The sequence below is a fragment of the Azolla caroliniana genome, unplaced genomic scaffold (genome assembly GCF_043228905.1).
Source record: "Azolla caroliniana isolate FFs.n. ecotype wild unplaced genomic scaffold, voAzoCaro1.0.p SCAF_12, whole genome shotgun sequence".
In the NCBI taxonomy this organism is placed as follows: Eukaryota; Viridiplantae; Streptophyta; class Polypodiopsida; order Salviniales; family Salviniaceae; genus Azolla; species Azolla caroliniana.
The window spans coordinates 12,178,758-12,197,507 of NW_028230447.1; the positions used below are offsets into that span (position 1 = coordinate 12,178,758).

Sequence of the window (18,750 nt, forward strand, 5' to 3'; positions counted from 1 at the left end):
ATATAAGAAAAGCATTGGAGGGTGGTAACTTACTCGCTCTCAATTTTTGGGTATTTTGTTGCCTTTCATTGAGAATGTATCATCTAGGTTAGCCATTTAATTTAATATAACTTATCTTAGTTCTATTATAATCTGAGTTGAAAATTCTTCATTATTCTTGAGTATACTAAGCTTGAATGTGCTTTGATGTTTTTTTTTAGTCTTACGTGTATGTGATTAAAATATGGATATAGATGCAAGTTGCCTGTTTGGGTAGGATTTTTAGTCTATTTTGTGCAAGGCAGTTGACAATCATAAAGTTCCCCAAACTTAGTAAATTATAGCTTGTTGGAAAGCTTGAGAAGTCTATTTTGAGTATACAACATTTCAGAGGTTCAGTCCTCTGTTACAGAGATGTATTGGAGTTTTAGTTGAGTGTAGTTGCTGTTTTTTCTGTTATGAAAAATGGTCCATCATAGTGTGACTTCCTTTTGGGGTATGAAAGGATCCAAACCTTGGATGCCATCATTGTATATTCCACAATTATACACATCAATTGTCTCTCAACTAAATTGGCAGTTAGCCCACCCACTCTCATTCTTACCATATATATGTCATAGTTATTCTTTGTGCATCCATCCTTCACCTCAAAAGCATATATATGCTTGATTTCACACCAAAGCCAATAGGTCTACTAATGATAGTGAACTCTATTATTTCGGGTATAAGAGATGGAGGTGCCAACAATGTATCATTATGGTTAATTGATTATTAGCTTGACATCTGAATATGATGTTTAAGCTTAAGTCATAACCACTGTATGTCTATTCTTCTTCTTCTTCTTCTTCATACAAACTTGAAGGTTGTCCTTTTTTGTGGAATTTTCAGAAGATCTTGAAACACTCTTTCTTATATGCATGCATGCATACATGGGAGTACATTGCTGAATTTCTTGTGTTATGGCTTTGGGGAATTTGGAGAAAGACTTTTACATATTTCCTGTTTCCATCGATTCACCCTTTTTCCTCTTCTTTCCCCCCCACAAGCATGAAGCAAGAAGATTCGGACATGGGGTGCCTCCACTAATGACACAACACATAAATAATCTGGAACTTAGACCATGTAACAAGATTCAAACAGCCTGATATAATCAGGTTGTTGCTAGTAGGTTCAAAGCATGCATTGCCTGCCTGATCAGAATATATATTTCCATTTGTGAGGCTGTTCATTAATAGTCTACAATTGAAACAAACCTGAAAGAAAAATGCATGATCTATTAGCCACTTCCAGCATACACGTTTGCAAGTAGAACATATGAAGATGGTCTTAGGGGGGTGTGGCCTGCTGCTTCCTGTCCTCTTTTGGCATCTCCATAAGATTTGCATGCACTGATCAAGGATGTCCAGATTGGAGCATCAGGCTTAATCGGAAGCTTACTAATGAGAGCTTCTGCTTCTTCCAATCGTCCCGCTCTTCCGAGGAGATCAATCATACAACTATAGTGTTCCACTGTTGGATCCAGTTTGTAATAATTGATCATGGCATTAAAGAAAAAATGTGCCTCATCCATCAATCCAGCGTGGTTACAAGCTGAGAGGAGGCTTACAAATGTGAAGTTATTGGCATTCACATCCTGCGACTGCATGCAGAGGAACAAATCCACTGCCTCCTTGCCATGGCCATGATGTGCATATGCAGATATGATGATAGTCCACGACACTACGTTCCGTTGCTCAAGTTTGCAAAAGGCAGTTTGTGCCGCATCTAGAGCTCCACATTTGTGGTACATATTGATCAGAGCATTACCTAAGGACATGTCAGATGCAAAGCCAGCTGCCACAATGGCTTCATGAATGGCTCTTCCTTCCACTAAGTTCCCGAGTCCACTACATGCCCCCAATAGGCTGGTTAGAGTCACTTCATCCACTTGCACTCTTTGAAACTGCATTCGCTGATACACATCAAGAGCCTCTTTCAAATTCTCATGCTGTATACATGCCGTTATCATAGCTGTCCAAGACACAACACAATGATGATCCATTTTGTTAAACATAATCCGAGCGTCTTCAAGTGATTTACATTTCCCATACATATCAACAAGTGCAATTGCCGAACTAGTATCCGATTGCAACCCACCAGCCACAATATATGCATGGATAGATCGACCATCCCCTAAGGACTTCTCATTTCTGCATGCCCCCAAAAGACTTAGAAATATGACTTCATTTGCTTTCATGATCCCCCTCTCCATTTTGTCTATTAAAGACAAAGCTTCCTTCACATGTCCACATTCAGAATATGCATTGATTATAGACGCCCATGCAATCACATCTCGGTGTTGCATCTTGTCAAATACCACTTGAGCGTCCCATAATGATCCACATTTCCCATAAAGATTAACAAGAGCCGTCCCTACAACAATATCATGTTCATACTGGTTATTGATCACATACATATGAATCACCTTACCTTCTTCAAGGGCTTCCAGAGAGGTGCATGCTGCAAGCACACTGACAAGTGTTACTTGATCTGCATTGACCTTGAGCTCCAGCATTTTCTGAAACAACGTATAAGCCTCCTTGTCATATCCAAGCTGTGTATAAACAATCATTAATGCATTCCAAGGGGCAGCATTATGTTCCAATGTCATGTTAAATACAGTTTCAGCTTCATTGATGGCATCACACCTACCATACATGCACACCAGAGCATCTGTTACGGACGCATCATGACTATAACTACTGTCAATGATGCAAGCATGAATCCAAAAGCCGTTTGTGAGGTGGCTAGGATTTATACATGCTTTTAGAATGTTGATGAAAGTAACATGGGTGGCCTCAACCCCTATATGCTGCATTTCTTTGAACAACTCAATGGCCTCCTGGTTCTTTTTATGCTCAGTATGGGCTGAGATAATTGTCGTCCAAGTCGTTACGGTGCGTGCATGCATGTGTTCAAATATATCAATGGCCTCATCTAGAGTTCCACATTTGGCATAGAGATTAAGTAGAGCATTCCCAACATTAATAAATGACTCATATCCGCTGGCTATTATCAATGTGTAGATTGCTTTACCATGTTTGAATGCAATGGGATTAACAATGCACACTCGTAGGATACTTGTAAAGGTCCTATCATTAGGCTCCACATGATGGAGTTGCATTGAATAAAAAATGTGAAGAGCTTCAAATAAGCGTCCACATTGAACATACGCAGAGATTACCGAATTCCACGAAACTAGAGTCCGGCATGGCATCGTGTCAAAGACCTTGCGGGCCTCATCCACTGCATTGTGATTTTTATACATACCAATAAGAAGGTTATCCACATAGGTGTCTTCATCAAGACCATGTGACAGGACCATACCGTGGAGAGAGTGAGCCTCAGTAAGGGTCATGGTGTCTGTGCAGTGCAGGAGAGCATCCGTGATATCACATCGCACATCCCTCATCGTCGTCGTCGTCGTCGTCGTCATCTTCCTGGAACATTTGACAATCTCCTCCTCACTCTGTTCTTTCAAGGCAACAGCAGAGTTGTGAGAACGTAGGCAGTAGTGCCTTGGAACATGAACATCATCACTGACAGCATAGAAGCGGGGAGATTGATGAGGAGGAGGAAGAAGATGAAGAAGAGGTGTTGCTGATTCACAGCAACCCCACATAGATAGATAGATAGATAGATAGATAGAAACTGAAACTTCAGCAGACAACAGACAACATTTATCTGATTCTCGTTCCTGATTATTGATTACTACTGCTGCCGCACCACGTACTACTACTTAAGCAAAGGGAGGGAGGAGGCAGGATGTAGCTGTGAGCGTGGTGGACAAAACACACAGCGGATAGAGAGGCAGGGAGGAGGAGGAGGAGGAGGAGGAGCAGAGCAGAGCATACATACATTCCTATTATTGTAAATTGTAAATTGTAATCATAGATAGATTCACACATGCCCCCCCCCCCCATTCGTCACTCGTGTGATATTCCCAATATTATGAGAATAGGAATAGGAAATGGCTCCAAGGTTATTATAAAACCATTCGTATTCAATTTATTTCTAATTCAAATTAGGGGCATGAGGTTGTTTATAACAATCAATCCGATTTTCATAGGTGGCCATGGTTGATGCTTCACGATAGAAAGACTATCCATATAGTTCAACTTGGAGTAATAGCAAAATGTAACTACATTGCAAAAGACCATTTCTATCATGTATTGCCCAACTTTAAGGTGTGTAAAGAATCGAGAGTGATTCTATGCAACGAATTAGATTAGAGATGTGTGTTATGTATGTGTGAAAGAGGAGAGACACTAGATAGATAGGAAAATAGAATACTCAATATGTATGTCGACAGGGAGTAGAGAATAGCAAGTACAAGGATAATAGCATTACATGGATGATTAACCAACACTTACAAAGTAGGAGGAGGGTGCTTTATATAAGGTCACCCTCTCACTAAACCACTCACTCACTCTCTAGCAACTATAGAAGCTCATGTGTCATGGGGAATGTGGAAACTCATTACTTATGTGTCATAAAATATGATTCTATGACACATAGTTAATGTTAGAAAGTAGCGGCGACCTTTGACCTATGAGTGTTCATACATTCTCAAGAAAGGTGTGTTCACAAACTAGACTTAAGTTGAGTTTGATTCTCAACAGTGTGCAACAATTTCCTACGTGATTACAAGCAAATTTGAGAGGACAATAAAAGTCCATTACCTTATTTCTATAAGGTTTTAAATCAAAAATCATCTCTAACACCCCTTTCTCTCAAAGTACAAAAAGGAAACCTTTGGCCTATTCTTATTATTTAGGAACATAATGTTAATTGATGGAATGAAAGCTTTGGCAGCAAAATCAACTCTTGTTTGAATGGATGACTTTGATTTTGGAATCATGGCATCCAAAGCCTTCTTTTCATATGTAGATAATGAACCAAGTTTATAAAGAGATAATGAAAAATGTTAATACATACACCCCTAGGTATTGGTGAACTTGTCTCAGTTGAATTTCTGAACAAAAGATTGGATATAGAAGAAATAGATGAGATTCAAAGAGAGACTTGTTGATTTCAAAGTGGCATGAATTTCAGCCTAAAAAGAGTTACGTGCAGAAGCTTGTACATAGCCGGCTCAACCAGACAATAATACACAGTTAAGTATACAAAGAGAATGAAGTACACAAACACATAGAGAGAGACTGAGTTAGCAGACAACAAAAATTTCTATTACAAAATGCTCAGTACATACAAATGTACTCACAGAGCACTTTATATACAAGCTCCTAACAATGGGTTGTCACAAGTACTAACTAGTTCATTAATGCTCACTTATGATCTTAACACTAAATAACGTATTGAGAAGTAAGCTCTACATGGGGCGGATTGGATTGGCTAGCCGGATTGGTGGAGAGCTGGATCGGAGAGCGGAGCTGCAAGGAGCCAACAGGCCGTTAGAGGCTTACGCTCCTAGTTTAGTAGGTAGTTATACTTTTGGGAGTTAGTGTCAGTAGCTCATTTATGAGCATTGAAGTACTTGTCGGCACTTTTGTCAGTCCTTTAAGGACTTGTATAAAAGTTCTCTCTGAGCACATTGTATGTATAGAGTGTATTATTTTGAATCTGAGTTTCTAGTCTTCTACTCTCGTTGTCTCTCCCGCATTTTATGTTTCTTCATTATTTTCTCTGTTGCTGTCCGGTTGAGCCGGTTTTGTTTTGTCTTAGCTTCCGCACTCAAATCTTTTCATGGTCTTAGAGTGCGGGGGTTGAGAATCCTTTGTTGCTGACAAGCGTTTCAACATAGACGAACCCTAATCCTTAGACAAGTACAGACAAGAGGAAGAAAATGGACAAAGGAATGGGTGGTGCTCTTCCAATAGAGAAGTTGGACAAAAGCAACTACGCATCTTGGGAATACAAGATGCACCAATACCTGCTCGGGCATGGCTACGGGAGTTACATCCATGGAGAAAATGAGGTAGCGCCAGAGTCGACACACAAGGATTTCCTAGTGTGGGAGTAGGTGGCAGGTAGAGTCTTTGAGATGCAAAGACGTCGAAGGAGGCCTGGGAAAATCTTACGAAGATTTTCGTCGCGAGTACCACGGCCCATAAGTTGCAGCTTTGTCAAGAGCTCAACAATATCCAAGAGAGGGATATGACGATGACTGACTACACCACAAAGATCAAGGAGATTTGTGATGCCTTAGGGTCCATCAATGTGATGGTGGACAAGGAAGACATGGTGCAGATTTGTCTTAGTGGTGTAGCTCAAAGGTACAGGCTGATCCAGACGAGTATTTGCACGAGGAAGAAACCACCATCATTTTTTGACTTGCAATCGATGCTTATGGTTGAAGAAAACCACGCAGGTGTGTCAAGGAGCACACAATGTGACGGTTGGATGTTGTACATGGAGGCGGATAGGCCCTGTGGTCATGGAGAACGTGGTGGATCGACACGTAATCGTGGCGGCCGACAAAAGCAGAATCAGAGGCATAATCGACATGCCGAAATAGTTCCGGACCCTCCACGACTAGGGGGAGTCAAGGCAGTGCCAGAAACTGGCAAGGGAATGCTGGTACTGCGCTTGGAAAGACCATAGAGAAAGTGAGTGCTGGAAAAAGAAGACCAATTCGGACAAATCCAGATCTAGCAGAGCTGAACAAGGAAATCGGCATTGCTCGAACTACGTGGAAGACTTAGGGCAAACTAGGACGGGCCTAGCCTTCGTAATTGTTGAGCGGACAAGCTCAACCGGATCCGGATCGGCTAAATAAGTAGGAACCAGATCGGTATCCGGAACCAAGATCCGGATCGGATTGGAACAGGTAGGCCATTAGAGGCCTACAACCTTAGCCTAGTATGTAGGCATATTCCTTGGAGTTAGTGTCAGTCGTTCGTATGAGCGTTGAAGTACCTATCAGTACTTATGTTGGTCCTTTTTAAGGACTTGTATAAAAAGTTATTTGTAGGAAAATTGTGTGTATAGAGTGTTACTATTTTGAATTGAGTATATGCTATTCTACTCTCTCTGTCTCTCTCACGTATTGTGTACTTTAAAGCTTCCATTAAACCTTCATTTGTGTTTTACTGTTGTTATCCGACTGAGCCGGTTTATCTAAGCTTCCACATATTAACTTTTACATGGTATCATAGCGCAAGGGTTGAAATCCTCTGCAACCGAGAGAAAGCGCTAGATAGACAAAAACCTAACTTTTGGTAGAAGAAACAAACCGAAGAAAGAATGGACAGAAGCATGGTGAGCTCGCTTCCTATAGAAAAGCTTGACCGGAGCAACTATATGTCATGGTCGTATAAAATGCACCAGTACCTGTTGGGGTACGGATATTGGAGCTATGTGGAAGAAGCAAATACACCAAGATCAAGGAGATCTGTGTCACGCTCAGTTCCATCAATGTGACAGTGGACGAAGACGAGATGGTCCAGATCTGCCTTGGTGGTCTGTCACAATGGTATGGGCCAATCTGGACAACAATTTGCACCTGGGAGAAGCCATCGTCCTTCTTCGACTTGCAATTGATGGTAATGGTCAAAGAAAACCACGTGAGTGGATCGAGGAACACTCAATCGGACCACCGGATGTTGTACACGGAGGCGGATCGGCCCTGTGAGCATGGAGGATGAGGTGGGTCGGCACGCAATAGCGGCAACCGGCAAGAGCAGAAATCGGAGGCACAGAGGCAGTGCCGGCAGCAGTTCCGGACCCTCCCCGAGCAAGGGGAGTCAAAGCGGCACCGGAAACCGGAAATCAAAGACCGAAACAGAATGCTGGTATTGTGGCAAGAAGGGCCAATGAGAGAGCGAGTGCTAGAAGAAGTGCGCTGATTTGGATAAATCCGGATCCGGCAAAACCAGACAAGGGAATCGGCAAAGCTCGCACTATGTAGAAGGATCAGAAGGAATGTAATTCGAATCACATAAAATTAATATCGCAATTTACTCATTTCGTTTGACATTTGTGACTTTGGTGGGTCTCATCATCCTATTGACTCCACTCTCATATTGAGAATTGACACAAATCCACTTCTATTAAGCATATTGTACTCACATTGATCGATTGTATGCACCCGAGAATGGCAGATGGGGCAGTGTGGGCGAAGAGGACAATCCACGACCGAGTGGCCGGATTGTGTGCATGTTGTGCATTGAAGGGCCTTCCAAAATTGGGTTTTTTCATGGGCTGGCAAGGCATGTTGGAGTGGGCCCCTTAAAAAAGAAGTGCTATGATGGGCTCTATTTATTGTGAGGATGTGAGCAACCACTTGCTCGATGGTTTGTTGGGAAAAAATTGTCAAGGCGAGAGTTGTGTGGAGGCCGGCAAGGAACGTGTCTTTTAAATGAGTCGCGGACACATCTTGAGCAAGTTGCCGATAGAGATCCTAGAATTGGATCGTGAACTCAAAAACCGTCTCATGTGGTTCTTGTAATATAGCGTAGAACTATTGGAGCAGTTCCCGCTTAGGTATTTCATGGTGAAAAAGTTCGAGGAATTGAGTGCAAATGTTCTGAAACATCGCAAATTCCCCAAGATCGCCGTGGGAATACCACTGGGCCGCGGGTCCATCGAGGGACAGTGTGAATTCGGCGATTTTGGAGGCATCGACCTCCATAGCGGTGAGACGCTGCATCGAATGGTTGGCTTGCCAAGTAGACACAAAAGAGCCGATATGGGACTTCGTGTTAGCGTCATCCGTATAACGGGGATATGGGTAGGACATGGTGTTGAAGTATGAGTTTTTTGGTAACGCAGGAAATGGGTTGCGCTCGGTTTGGGTAACCTTGGGAGGGCTTGGAGGCGCAACTAGGCCAAGGCCCACGTTCGACTGGGTGTTTGGTGCGGGTAGCAGAGAGGGCGGTGACTCTACTGGCTCCAGCAATGATTGCTGCGTGAGCGCTGAGTCGGAAGGTTCCTCGGCATGCTCGGCACGACTGGATGGTAGCCGAGAACGCTTGATGCGGGGGGGCGTCGTAGTGGTGACGGGTGGTGTTCCTCCTATGTTGTTCCCTGTGCTTCATAGCGTGAACCGGGCGTGCCAAATTGTGTCGTCTCCTTCCTCGGGGAGAACACCTTTGATTACTCCTATGGTAATCGGATCAAGGAATCGTGGTTACGTAGGGATGGGAAACTAGGGGTGTCACAAGCTGATCGAATACGGAAACTGCCGGCCACAATCTGGCCCACGACTTGCACTTAACACAGGGACAGAAATCCGATAGTACAGATTAATAGTTGATTGACATGAATATATTAGTCCCACAACATATATATTATAAGATTATGATAAAATGATTACACGGCCCACGATCAAGATTTCTATTCACTCTCTCGTATAGAAAGTAGATATACAATGTGTTCTCTCAAACAGGGGATCACCCTTCTTCCTTAACTTGTCCCGCGCACTTTCCTGATCCTTTGGCTCGTCTTTTATAGCTTCTCGTTTTCTTGGGCGCGCTTCAATTACTTCTCTCGTTTTCAGCCTCCAATCTCGGCCGCAGATATTTCGTTTACCTTCTTCATTCTTGGCCGGTTCTTTTCCTCTTATCTTACCTACTTGTTAGATTTGTTTCACACTTACTGCCTCTTTGTTCCACAGATAACAAAGACTTCTTTTCCTGTCCATACCCTCTGTAGGACATCACCTTTCAATGGCACTGAGGGAGACCTGTTGGTCAGAAAAATAGCTATATACATCGCCTTAGCCCAATATGTTTTTGACAGCTTAGCTTGCGACAACATGCTCCATACTCACTCCATTATTGTTATTCATCCTCTCTAGAAGCTTGTTCAACTCAGGGGGCTTCGACACTATGTATTCGATTCAAATACCTTGGTCCTTGCAATATTCTTCGGTCTGCCCTTTATATTCGCCACTGTTGTCGATTCAGACAACCTTCAACTTCTGATTGGACTCTCCTTTAGCTCTTGCCTAGAACTCCGTGAAGAACAACAATACTTGGTCCTTTGACTTTAGTATGAAAGCCCACAACCTCCGACTATAGTCGTCGATGAATGTCACAAAGTACTGTCCACCAGGATGCGATGGAGCATCTACATAGCACACATCCATGTGTATGAGTTCCAGTAGCACTTATCTTCTTCTCGGTGGTCTTGAGTTGAATGCAACTTTGTTCTACTTTCCGACCAAGCAGTCAATACACTTCTCCAAGTGCACTCCTTTCACTTCTGGGAGAAGTTCCTGGTTAGCCAGGATGTACATTCCTTTTTCACTCATGTGGCTACCCGCTTATGCCATAACTCTCCACTTGAGTCGGTTGCAACATTCACTTCCGACTTGCACAGTCGGGCATGCATGATATACAATGTGCCTTCTTTCTGTGTTCAGGCCACTATGAGGTTTCCACGACATTACTTTTGTTAGCAGCTAGGGTAAACACGGCCTACCCTCGGTCCTTCGGGGTATGGCTCATGAAGATTATGGTGCAAGGAATGGAGAGCGTATAAAGGCTATACATAAACAGTTGCGAGCTTAATGCGTAGCGTGGCCTAAGCGTAGCGGGGAAGCGAATTAGGAAGACGCTATCATGATATGGCAAGACTCGAACCCATGACCTTAGGTTATATGGGTCGAGCTCTTGATCATTAGACCATCTATTGTAATACGTAGGATATTATTTTCATTTACATTTTATTATAGGAAATTAGTGTATATTCCAGATTTCTCTGGAACATTCTAGAAGCTTCAGGATTACTCTTGAAAACACTATAAAAGAGGGCACTAGGCATTATGTTGAACCAAATTGGTTCAACGCCTTTTAGCCACCGTTGTATATTCTCTTCATATAATAAATATCTTTCTTATCATCACTCTCTCTCTCTCTCTCTCTCTCTCTCTCTCTTTTTCTCTCTGTCTCGCTCACTTCTTCCTTCTCTCGAAGAAGTTCCACACCTCTCATAGTACTAATCCTTCGTTTAGTACTAATTCCTTCTCTGTCTCAGTACTGTTCATGACAGTTTGAACCAATTTTTCCTACCTTCTGTCTCTCTCATTTCCTACTAATCTTTTATTCCTCTTTTCTTTCATCCCATGGCCACTGTTAGCGCTGAAGAATATCAATCTGTTTTCTCGGAATTCCAATGCTTGAAGGAGAAGTTCCATGCTTTGGAACAAGAAAACCAACGGTTGCTAGGGGATCTTCAGCAAATCTCCTTAGAAAAGCAGCAAACGCAACAACAACATGGGGAACTTGCGTTACGCGTGCAACAACTCGAAGCCACCATCGTAGCGATGCAACAACATGGGCCCGGAACACAAGGGATTCATAAAGAACCTAAGATTGGCCTTCCCACGAAGTTCGATGGAACGCGAACGCAGTTTAGAGGGTTCCTTAACCAGGTACGATTAGTTATTCAAATGCATCCTTCCCGATATCCCACCCATGCATCACGAGTGGGTTTAGTAGGCACTTTGTTAAGTGGCTCAGCGTTGTCATGGTTCGCTCCACTATTAGAAAAGGAATCTCCGTTACTCAACAATTTTGAAGAGTTTCTAGGTGAGTTTAAAGCATGTTTCGGAGATACTGACAGCATCAGGACCGCAATCAACAAAATCCGGCGATTACGCCAAGGTGACCGTCCAGCCTCCGCATACGCTGCAGATTTTCGCCTACTCGCCGCCGATATCCCTTGGGATGATCAAGCGTTGATGGAGCAATTCCGTTATGGTTTACGCAACGACGTCAAGGATTTACTCTTGACCTTCCCCGAAGAGCCAAAGTCCTTAACAGAAGCAATCAGTCGCGCGGTGAGATGTGACAACCGCCTCTTTGAGCGACGTTCGGAACGACAGCTACAGATGCCGAGGGCAAGATCAGAGCCCACCTACGCCTCAGTGGTAGCAAGACCTTTTCCGAGGGAGTCATATAATGCGTCTCCAGCGAATACTCCGACTCCGATGGAGATTGACACTACACGTCGTCGAGGGCCATTATCCGAAGAAGAAAAGCAGCGACGCCGTACAAATCGACTATGTCTTTACTGCGGTGGACCAGGACATATCGCAATAAATTGCCCCCATAGGCCAAGAAGACAGGTAAACCAAATAGTCGCTAGTTCTAATTGTACTAAATCCGAACCTATTTCAGTAGGGATATCTGATAGTCCTAATAGTACTAATATCCCAGATCTAGCAAACAAATTTGATGTCCTTAGTCAGTTAGAAGAAGAGTTAAACGACTAAGTCCAGCCAAAATAGGAGCCGTTTGGTTGGACAGCCCTAGATCTGTGCAGCCCATTAGTGGTTCCATTCCCTCTAAGCAAGTTAGTGATGTGTTCGTAGCCCAAGTAATAGTTAGTACTAAAAGTACCCCTCCAGTACATGTCCTAGCACTCCTAGATTCCGGAGCTAACTCTTGCTTTATGGATAAGAAATTTGCTCAAGCTCATAAGATATCCCTAAGAAAACTCCAGTGTCCAGCCTCTGTAGTAGTCATTGATGGACGTCCCATTGCTTCCGGAAATATCCTAGAAGAGTCAGAGCCCATTAATATTGTCCTAGATAACTTAGTATGTGTAGTATCATTTAATATTATTAGTATCCCAGAACATCCTATAGTTTTAGGACTACCGTGGTTCGAGTTACATAACCCTGACATAGATTGGAGAACAAGAGAAATCCGGTGTCGACAAACCCAAGGGTCAACTCAGAAGATGGCAACCATTTCGCTACGTCAGTTGCGTAAAGAAGGGCACAAGGAGGAAATGTTCCTCTTTGCAATATCAGTAAACCCCTCCAACACCACTAAAGAAGAATCCACCGTTCAACTTCCCGAGAAGTATCGCCATTACACCGATGTGTTCGATAAAGTACAAGCCAACACACTTCCTCATCATCGACCGTACGATTGCCCCATCGATTTACAACCGGGAAAAGAGCCGCCATGGGGACCGATCTACAATTTGTCACCAACCGAGCTGGAAGTCCTTCGGGCCTATATAGAGGAGAATTTGGAAAATGGTTTCATTCGGCATTCGAAATCTCCAGCCGGTGCGCCCATTTTCTTCGTCAAGAAAAAAGATGGATCGCTTCGTCTCGTTGTAGATTACCGTGGCTTGAATAAGGTTACAATCAGGAATAGGTATGCTCTTCCCCTTATCTCAAGTCTTTTAGAACGGATCAATGGTGCCAGGTTCTTCACGAAGATCGACTTACGGGGAGCATATAACCTCGTACGGATCCGACCAGGAGACGAATGGAAGACCGCGTTTCGCACCAGATATGGGCACTTCGAGTATACTGTCATGCCGTTCGGCCTCACTAATGCGCCGGCAGTCTTCCAGCACATGGCTAATGATATATTCCGAGATCTATTGGATGATTGTTTGATCATCTATTTGGATGATCTACTGGTTTATTCAAAGACCCAAGAAGAACATGATTCTCATGTACTATTAGTACTAAAACGACTTCGAGAACATGGTCTGTATGCAAAGCTAGAAAAATGTAGTTTCGGGTGCAACCAAGTGGAATTTCTCGGCTACATCATTTCGTCAGAAGGCATCTCCATGGACCCAGCTAAGGTCAGAACGGTGGTAGAATGGCAGACTCCGCGTTCGGTACGGGATGTGCAATGCTTCTTAGGCTTTGCCAATTTTTACCGGAAGTTCATACAGGATTACTCAAAGATCGTTCTACCTCTCACACAACTTACCAGGAAGGGACAACCGTTCACCTGGTCTGAAGAAACGGACGTGGCTTTCGAGAGTCTTAAAAAAGCATTTACATCGGCTCCAATTCTAGCTCATGTCGATCCGGAGAAACCATTCATTATCGAAGCTGACGCATCGGATTTTGCATTGGGGAGCATTCTGTCACAACAGGGGAATGATGAAAAGCTACATCCTGTGGCTTTTCACTCACGCAAGTTTGATGCCGCCGAAATCAACTACGAAATCCATGATAAGGAGCTATTGGCAATAGTGGATTCTTTTATGCAATGGAGGCATTTTCTGGAGGGATCCTCTCATCCAGTCACCGTATTTAGTGACCACAAGAATCTTGCCTACTTTCAGGATGCTCGTGTGTTGAATCGACGTCAAGCTCGGTGGGCCCACTTCCTCACGCGTTTCGACTTCAAAATTACATATCGTCCGGGGAGGCACCAAGGGAAGGCAGATGCATTATCACGGCGTTCGTATCTAGCACCCCGTCCCGGCGAGCCAGCTTTCGATAACCAAAAACAAGTCATCTTGGGACCGGCACGATTACAAGCAACACAAATCTTTGACATGCCTATGGATTCCCGCGTTATCGATACCATACGTGAAGACTTGAAGACAGATGCGTTCGCCCAAGCTATACTAGCACAAATTGATCCCTCTCGAGCGTCGTGTTCACAGTCGCAACCACCAGGTACGGACTATCGGCAATTCAAATACCATGATGGATTACTCTTCTTTAAAGAACTTTTGTATGTTCCTAATGGTTCTTGCCGCCTTCGAGTAGTACAAAACTGTCATGACACATATACAGCTGGGCATTTTGGTAGTACTAAAACATTACATTTAGTACAACGATCATTCTGGTGGCCCTGTATGCGACAATTTGTCGAGGATTTTGTTCAGACTTGTGATACATGTTGCAGAGCGAAAATACCAAGGCATCATCCATATGGTTTATTAGAACCATTATCAATTCCAAGCAAGCCGTGGCAATCCATTGCTCTAGACTTCATCACAGATCTTCCAGTCTCTAAGGGGTTCAATGCGATTCTAACGGTGGTCGATCGATATACGAAGATGGCTCATTTCTTGCCATGTACTAAGGAGATCTCCAGTGAAGACACTGCCGAAATTGTCATGCGTGAAGTATGTCGGCATCATGGACTCCCCGATAGTATCATCAGCGACCGTGGACCCCAGTTCGTGTCAAAATTCTGGAAGCACCTTTTTAACATGCTCAAGGTCACTTGTAACCTCTCTTCCGGCTACCACCCACAAACTGACGGCCAAGCTGAACGAACAAATCAAACGTTGGAGCAGTATCTGCGGTGCTTTCTCAGCTATCATCAGGACGACTGGGCAGATATTCTCCACTTCACCGAATTTGCCTATAACAACTCTATCCACGCATCCACTAAAGTTACGCCATTTTATGCTTATACAGGATGTCACCCCCGGTGGAGTGTACTTGAAACCCCAGAGGTGTCCACAAATCCGTGCGCGGAGGATCGTTTGGAGCGGTTACGCAAGATACAAGCGGATTTATCTACTCATCTCCAGCAAGCTCAACAAACACACAAGGTCTACGCGGATCGTCATCGACTTCCATCTAGTTTTAATATTGGAGATCGGGTGTGGTTGCTACGACGACACATCAAGACTACTCGCCCATGTGAGAAGTTGGATTATCGGCGATTAGGTCCTTTCCGTATTATTGGAAAGATTAATGATGTGGCTTTTTGTCTCGATCTACCTCCTCAACTTCGGATACATCCGGTGTTTCATAGTTCTCTCTTCGAACCCTACCACGAGAGCACCATCCCAGAACGTCTTATCCAACCTCCACCCCCGATCGAGCTTGAAGATGGGCCGGAGTACGAGGTTGCCGCCATTCTTGATTCCAAGATTGTTCGCAACAAGCTCTACTATCTAGTCGATTGGCTAGGCTATAGTCCCAGCGAACGTACTTGGGAACCGATCGAGAATGTAACCAATGCTCGTGCTCTTCTTGAAGACTTCCATCGTCAATATCCACACAAACCGGGTCCTCAATCCAAGACGACTCGTGACACTCGTCGTTTTAAAGGGGGGATAGTGTCATGATATGGCAAGACTCGAACCCATGACCTTAGGTTATATGGGTCGAGCTCTTGACCATTAGACCATCTATTGTAATACGTAGGATATTATTTTCATTTACATTTTATTATAGGAAATTAGTGTATATTCCAGATTTCTCTGGAACATTCTAGAAGCTTCAGGATTACTCTTGAAAACACTATAAAAGAGGGCACTAGGCATTATGTTGAACCAAATTGGTTCAACGCCAGTCTTAAGCCTTTTAGCCACTGTTGTATATTCTCTTCATATAATAAATATCTTTCTTATCATCACTCTCTCTCTCTCTCTCTCTCTCTCTCTCTCTCTCTCTTTTTCTCTCTGTCTCGCTCACTTCTTCCTTCTCTCGAAGAAGTTCCACACCTCTCATAGTACTAATCCTTCGTTTAGTACTAATTCCTTCTCTGTCTCAGTACTGTTCATGACAGACGCTACAACTGACTTCGTATGCACGATGCGTACTCTTACACAGAACACTCACACAATTAATCACGCACAAGGCATAGAGAGAGAGAGAGAGAGAGAGAGAGAGTATTACAGGCATGCCCATATAATATCCCGTGGTGAGAATTTACCATAGTATTCTATACACGTGGATAAGTGTGAGGGTTAAACGAGAGTGTAAAGAAGGGGAGGATTACTTTTAATCCTCGGGATTGAGACAACCCATTAGGCCAAGTGTGAACTTGCTTGGGGGGTATCGCTATAAATAAGAGGCCTAGCTACCCTCATTTCATCATCTTGTTGACTACGTCGAGACTCTGCCTTGTGGTGGGTCAACTCTTCTAGCGAGCGCGCCAGCACTAGGTACGACTCGACGCCACGACAGTGGTATGGGATGCCAATTGAGGCTCGAGTCCATCTCGATCCCTTCGTTCGGGGGTGGTTGGGTGGATTGGCACCCTTCTTTCTCTGTCTCCTTTCTATCTAGATCTATCTTTTATCCTTATTTTATGGTTACATTAGTTCATGTCTCTAATAGTTGGTATCCGAGCTCATGTTCTAATGTTTCTTTTGTTGTCTTTGGTGTTCTTGATTGATGGCGATCGATTGATGTGCAATCGGCCTTGATCCAAACAATGATCAACAAAGAACCTCGGTAACTCTTTCCTTTTTTTCTATTTTTTCTTCGCCCATCTAATCATGTGTATAGTCTATATGTAATTGTTTTCATTAATTTAATGATGTTGTAGTGGTAATTAATTGGTTGTATAAAACGTTTACATATGTGTATGAGGTCAATACCTCATTTGACATATATTGAAAATGTGATTAGTGTCGTATGCGCACGAGGTTAATACCTCAATTGCATATTAAGCTCACATACATATGTTATGTATGCGTATGAGCTCAATACCTCGATTTCGTTGTAAATGATATGCGTTTGGTCTCGTATACGTAAGAGGTCAATACCTCAATTGTGTATTACGATGAACCCTTATTTTGGGATGTTTCGTTTGCGTAGAGGTATATGCCTCGATTACGTATCTCGATTATATCATTTATGGTTGTTAAGAATTAGGTAAGTAATTAAGCAAGGGTTAATTAGTACCTAATTATGTGATTAGTGAATAAGCGGAAGATTAAGTGATATGTGTGTGTATGTGTGTGGGAGGAAGAGAGAGAGAGAGAGAGAGAGAGAGATACACTTATGAACAACACAAGATGGGGGATGAGTAAACTAGAGTGTATATTATAAAACATCATCTATCATCAAATACAAAAATACCTTCAATGAGGTATATATAGGTTTCATCTGCAAGGGTGCACATGTGCTAGGAGAATATAGGTACAACATGTAAGTCCTATATTAAATGAGCATGGAGTGGTGGATCTACAATGTATCCCACTCAAGTACAAAATCTTATTTAAGGTTTTATGGTCAACACATTGACTAGATTCTATCTATGTAACTACTAAGTTACATGTGTTGACTAACTAACTAAACTAAGTTGAGCTTGATCTCTCAACAATGGCTATTTGATGTAACGATTTGTTTAATATACACATATGTGGTCACGTGTATACGTATTTGATCGTATATATGTGATAATATGCATGTGTATATAAGTTATTACATGATTTTAATATCGAATGTTTTCCTTTTCGGGGAAAGGATCTTGGTGGCCATCCTCACATTTTTGTGAGGATGGCGTTGTCACCATGCCTTTTTTCAACAATTATTTATTGTTGACATTCTCGTTGGTGACTTCGATTTTATTACGTAAAGAGATGCCTATAGCCACAATGATGTTGAGAACGTAGGGCTTGAGCCACTTCATGTGAGGTCACTCCTATGACACACATATCCAACATCCCTCCCTCATTACATGGATACGATGCCACCATGAGATCATTCTTACGAGAGGCATTCATAATGACGTAACCATGTGATGGGCCATGTGGTCCTACTACGAAAAGAGGGCTCATTTATCTTGACCATTAGGTTGCACTTTGGCGTATGCCATCGTTGTCATAGTGTGATTCGCACACTACTTGAAAATTGCATTTTTGTCCCTCCGGATGGGACGAGGAGGAACCGGTAAGGAGGAATTGGTAAGGAGGACCCGGTAAGGAGAACTGGTGAGAACCGGATGAAGGAGGGACCGGCAAGGAGGGACCAGTAAGGAGGACCCGGTAAGGAGAACCGGATGAAGGAGGGACCAGCAAGGAGGACCCGGTAAGGAGAGCCGGTAAGAACTAGATCAAGTAGAACCGGTAAGAACTGGATCAAGCAGAACCGGCAAGAGCCGGATAAAGAGGCAAATTTGTAAATAGAAGAAAAGATTGTTACGTGCATAGGGCAAGATTCAAACCTTGTACCTCCACGTAAACAAACCCCAACCTTACCATTGTACTAACTTATCCTAAGTGTTTTAAATATAGATTTAATACGTATAAGACCTTTATTTACACCTACCTTTATTAAAAGGTAAGTCATGCATTTTTAGA

General features: G+C 43.1%; 1 protein-coding gene across 1 annotated transcript; it reads right to left on the bottom strand.

The window, feature by feature from the left end:
- Window positions 1-468: 468 nt before the first annotated feature.
- LOC147857143 (pentatricopeptide repeat-containing protein At5g39350-like) lies at window positions 469-3,640 on the bottom strand. The gene has a single exon (XM_087328135.1). It carries the CDS (start codon window positions 3,638-3,640, stop codon window positions 1,256-1,258), a length of 2,385 nt encoding a protein of 794 aa, XP_087184261.1. The 3' UTR covers window positions 469-1,255.
- Between the last annotated feature and the right edge of the window lie 15,110 nt (window positions 3,641-18,750).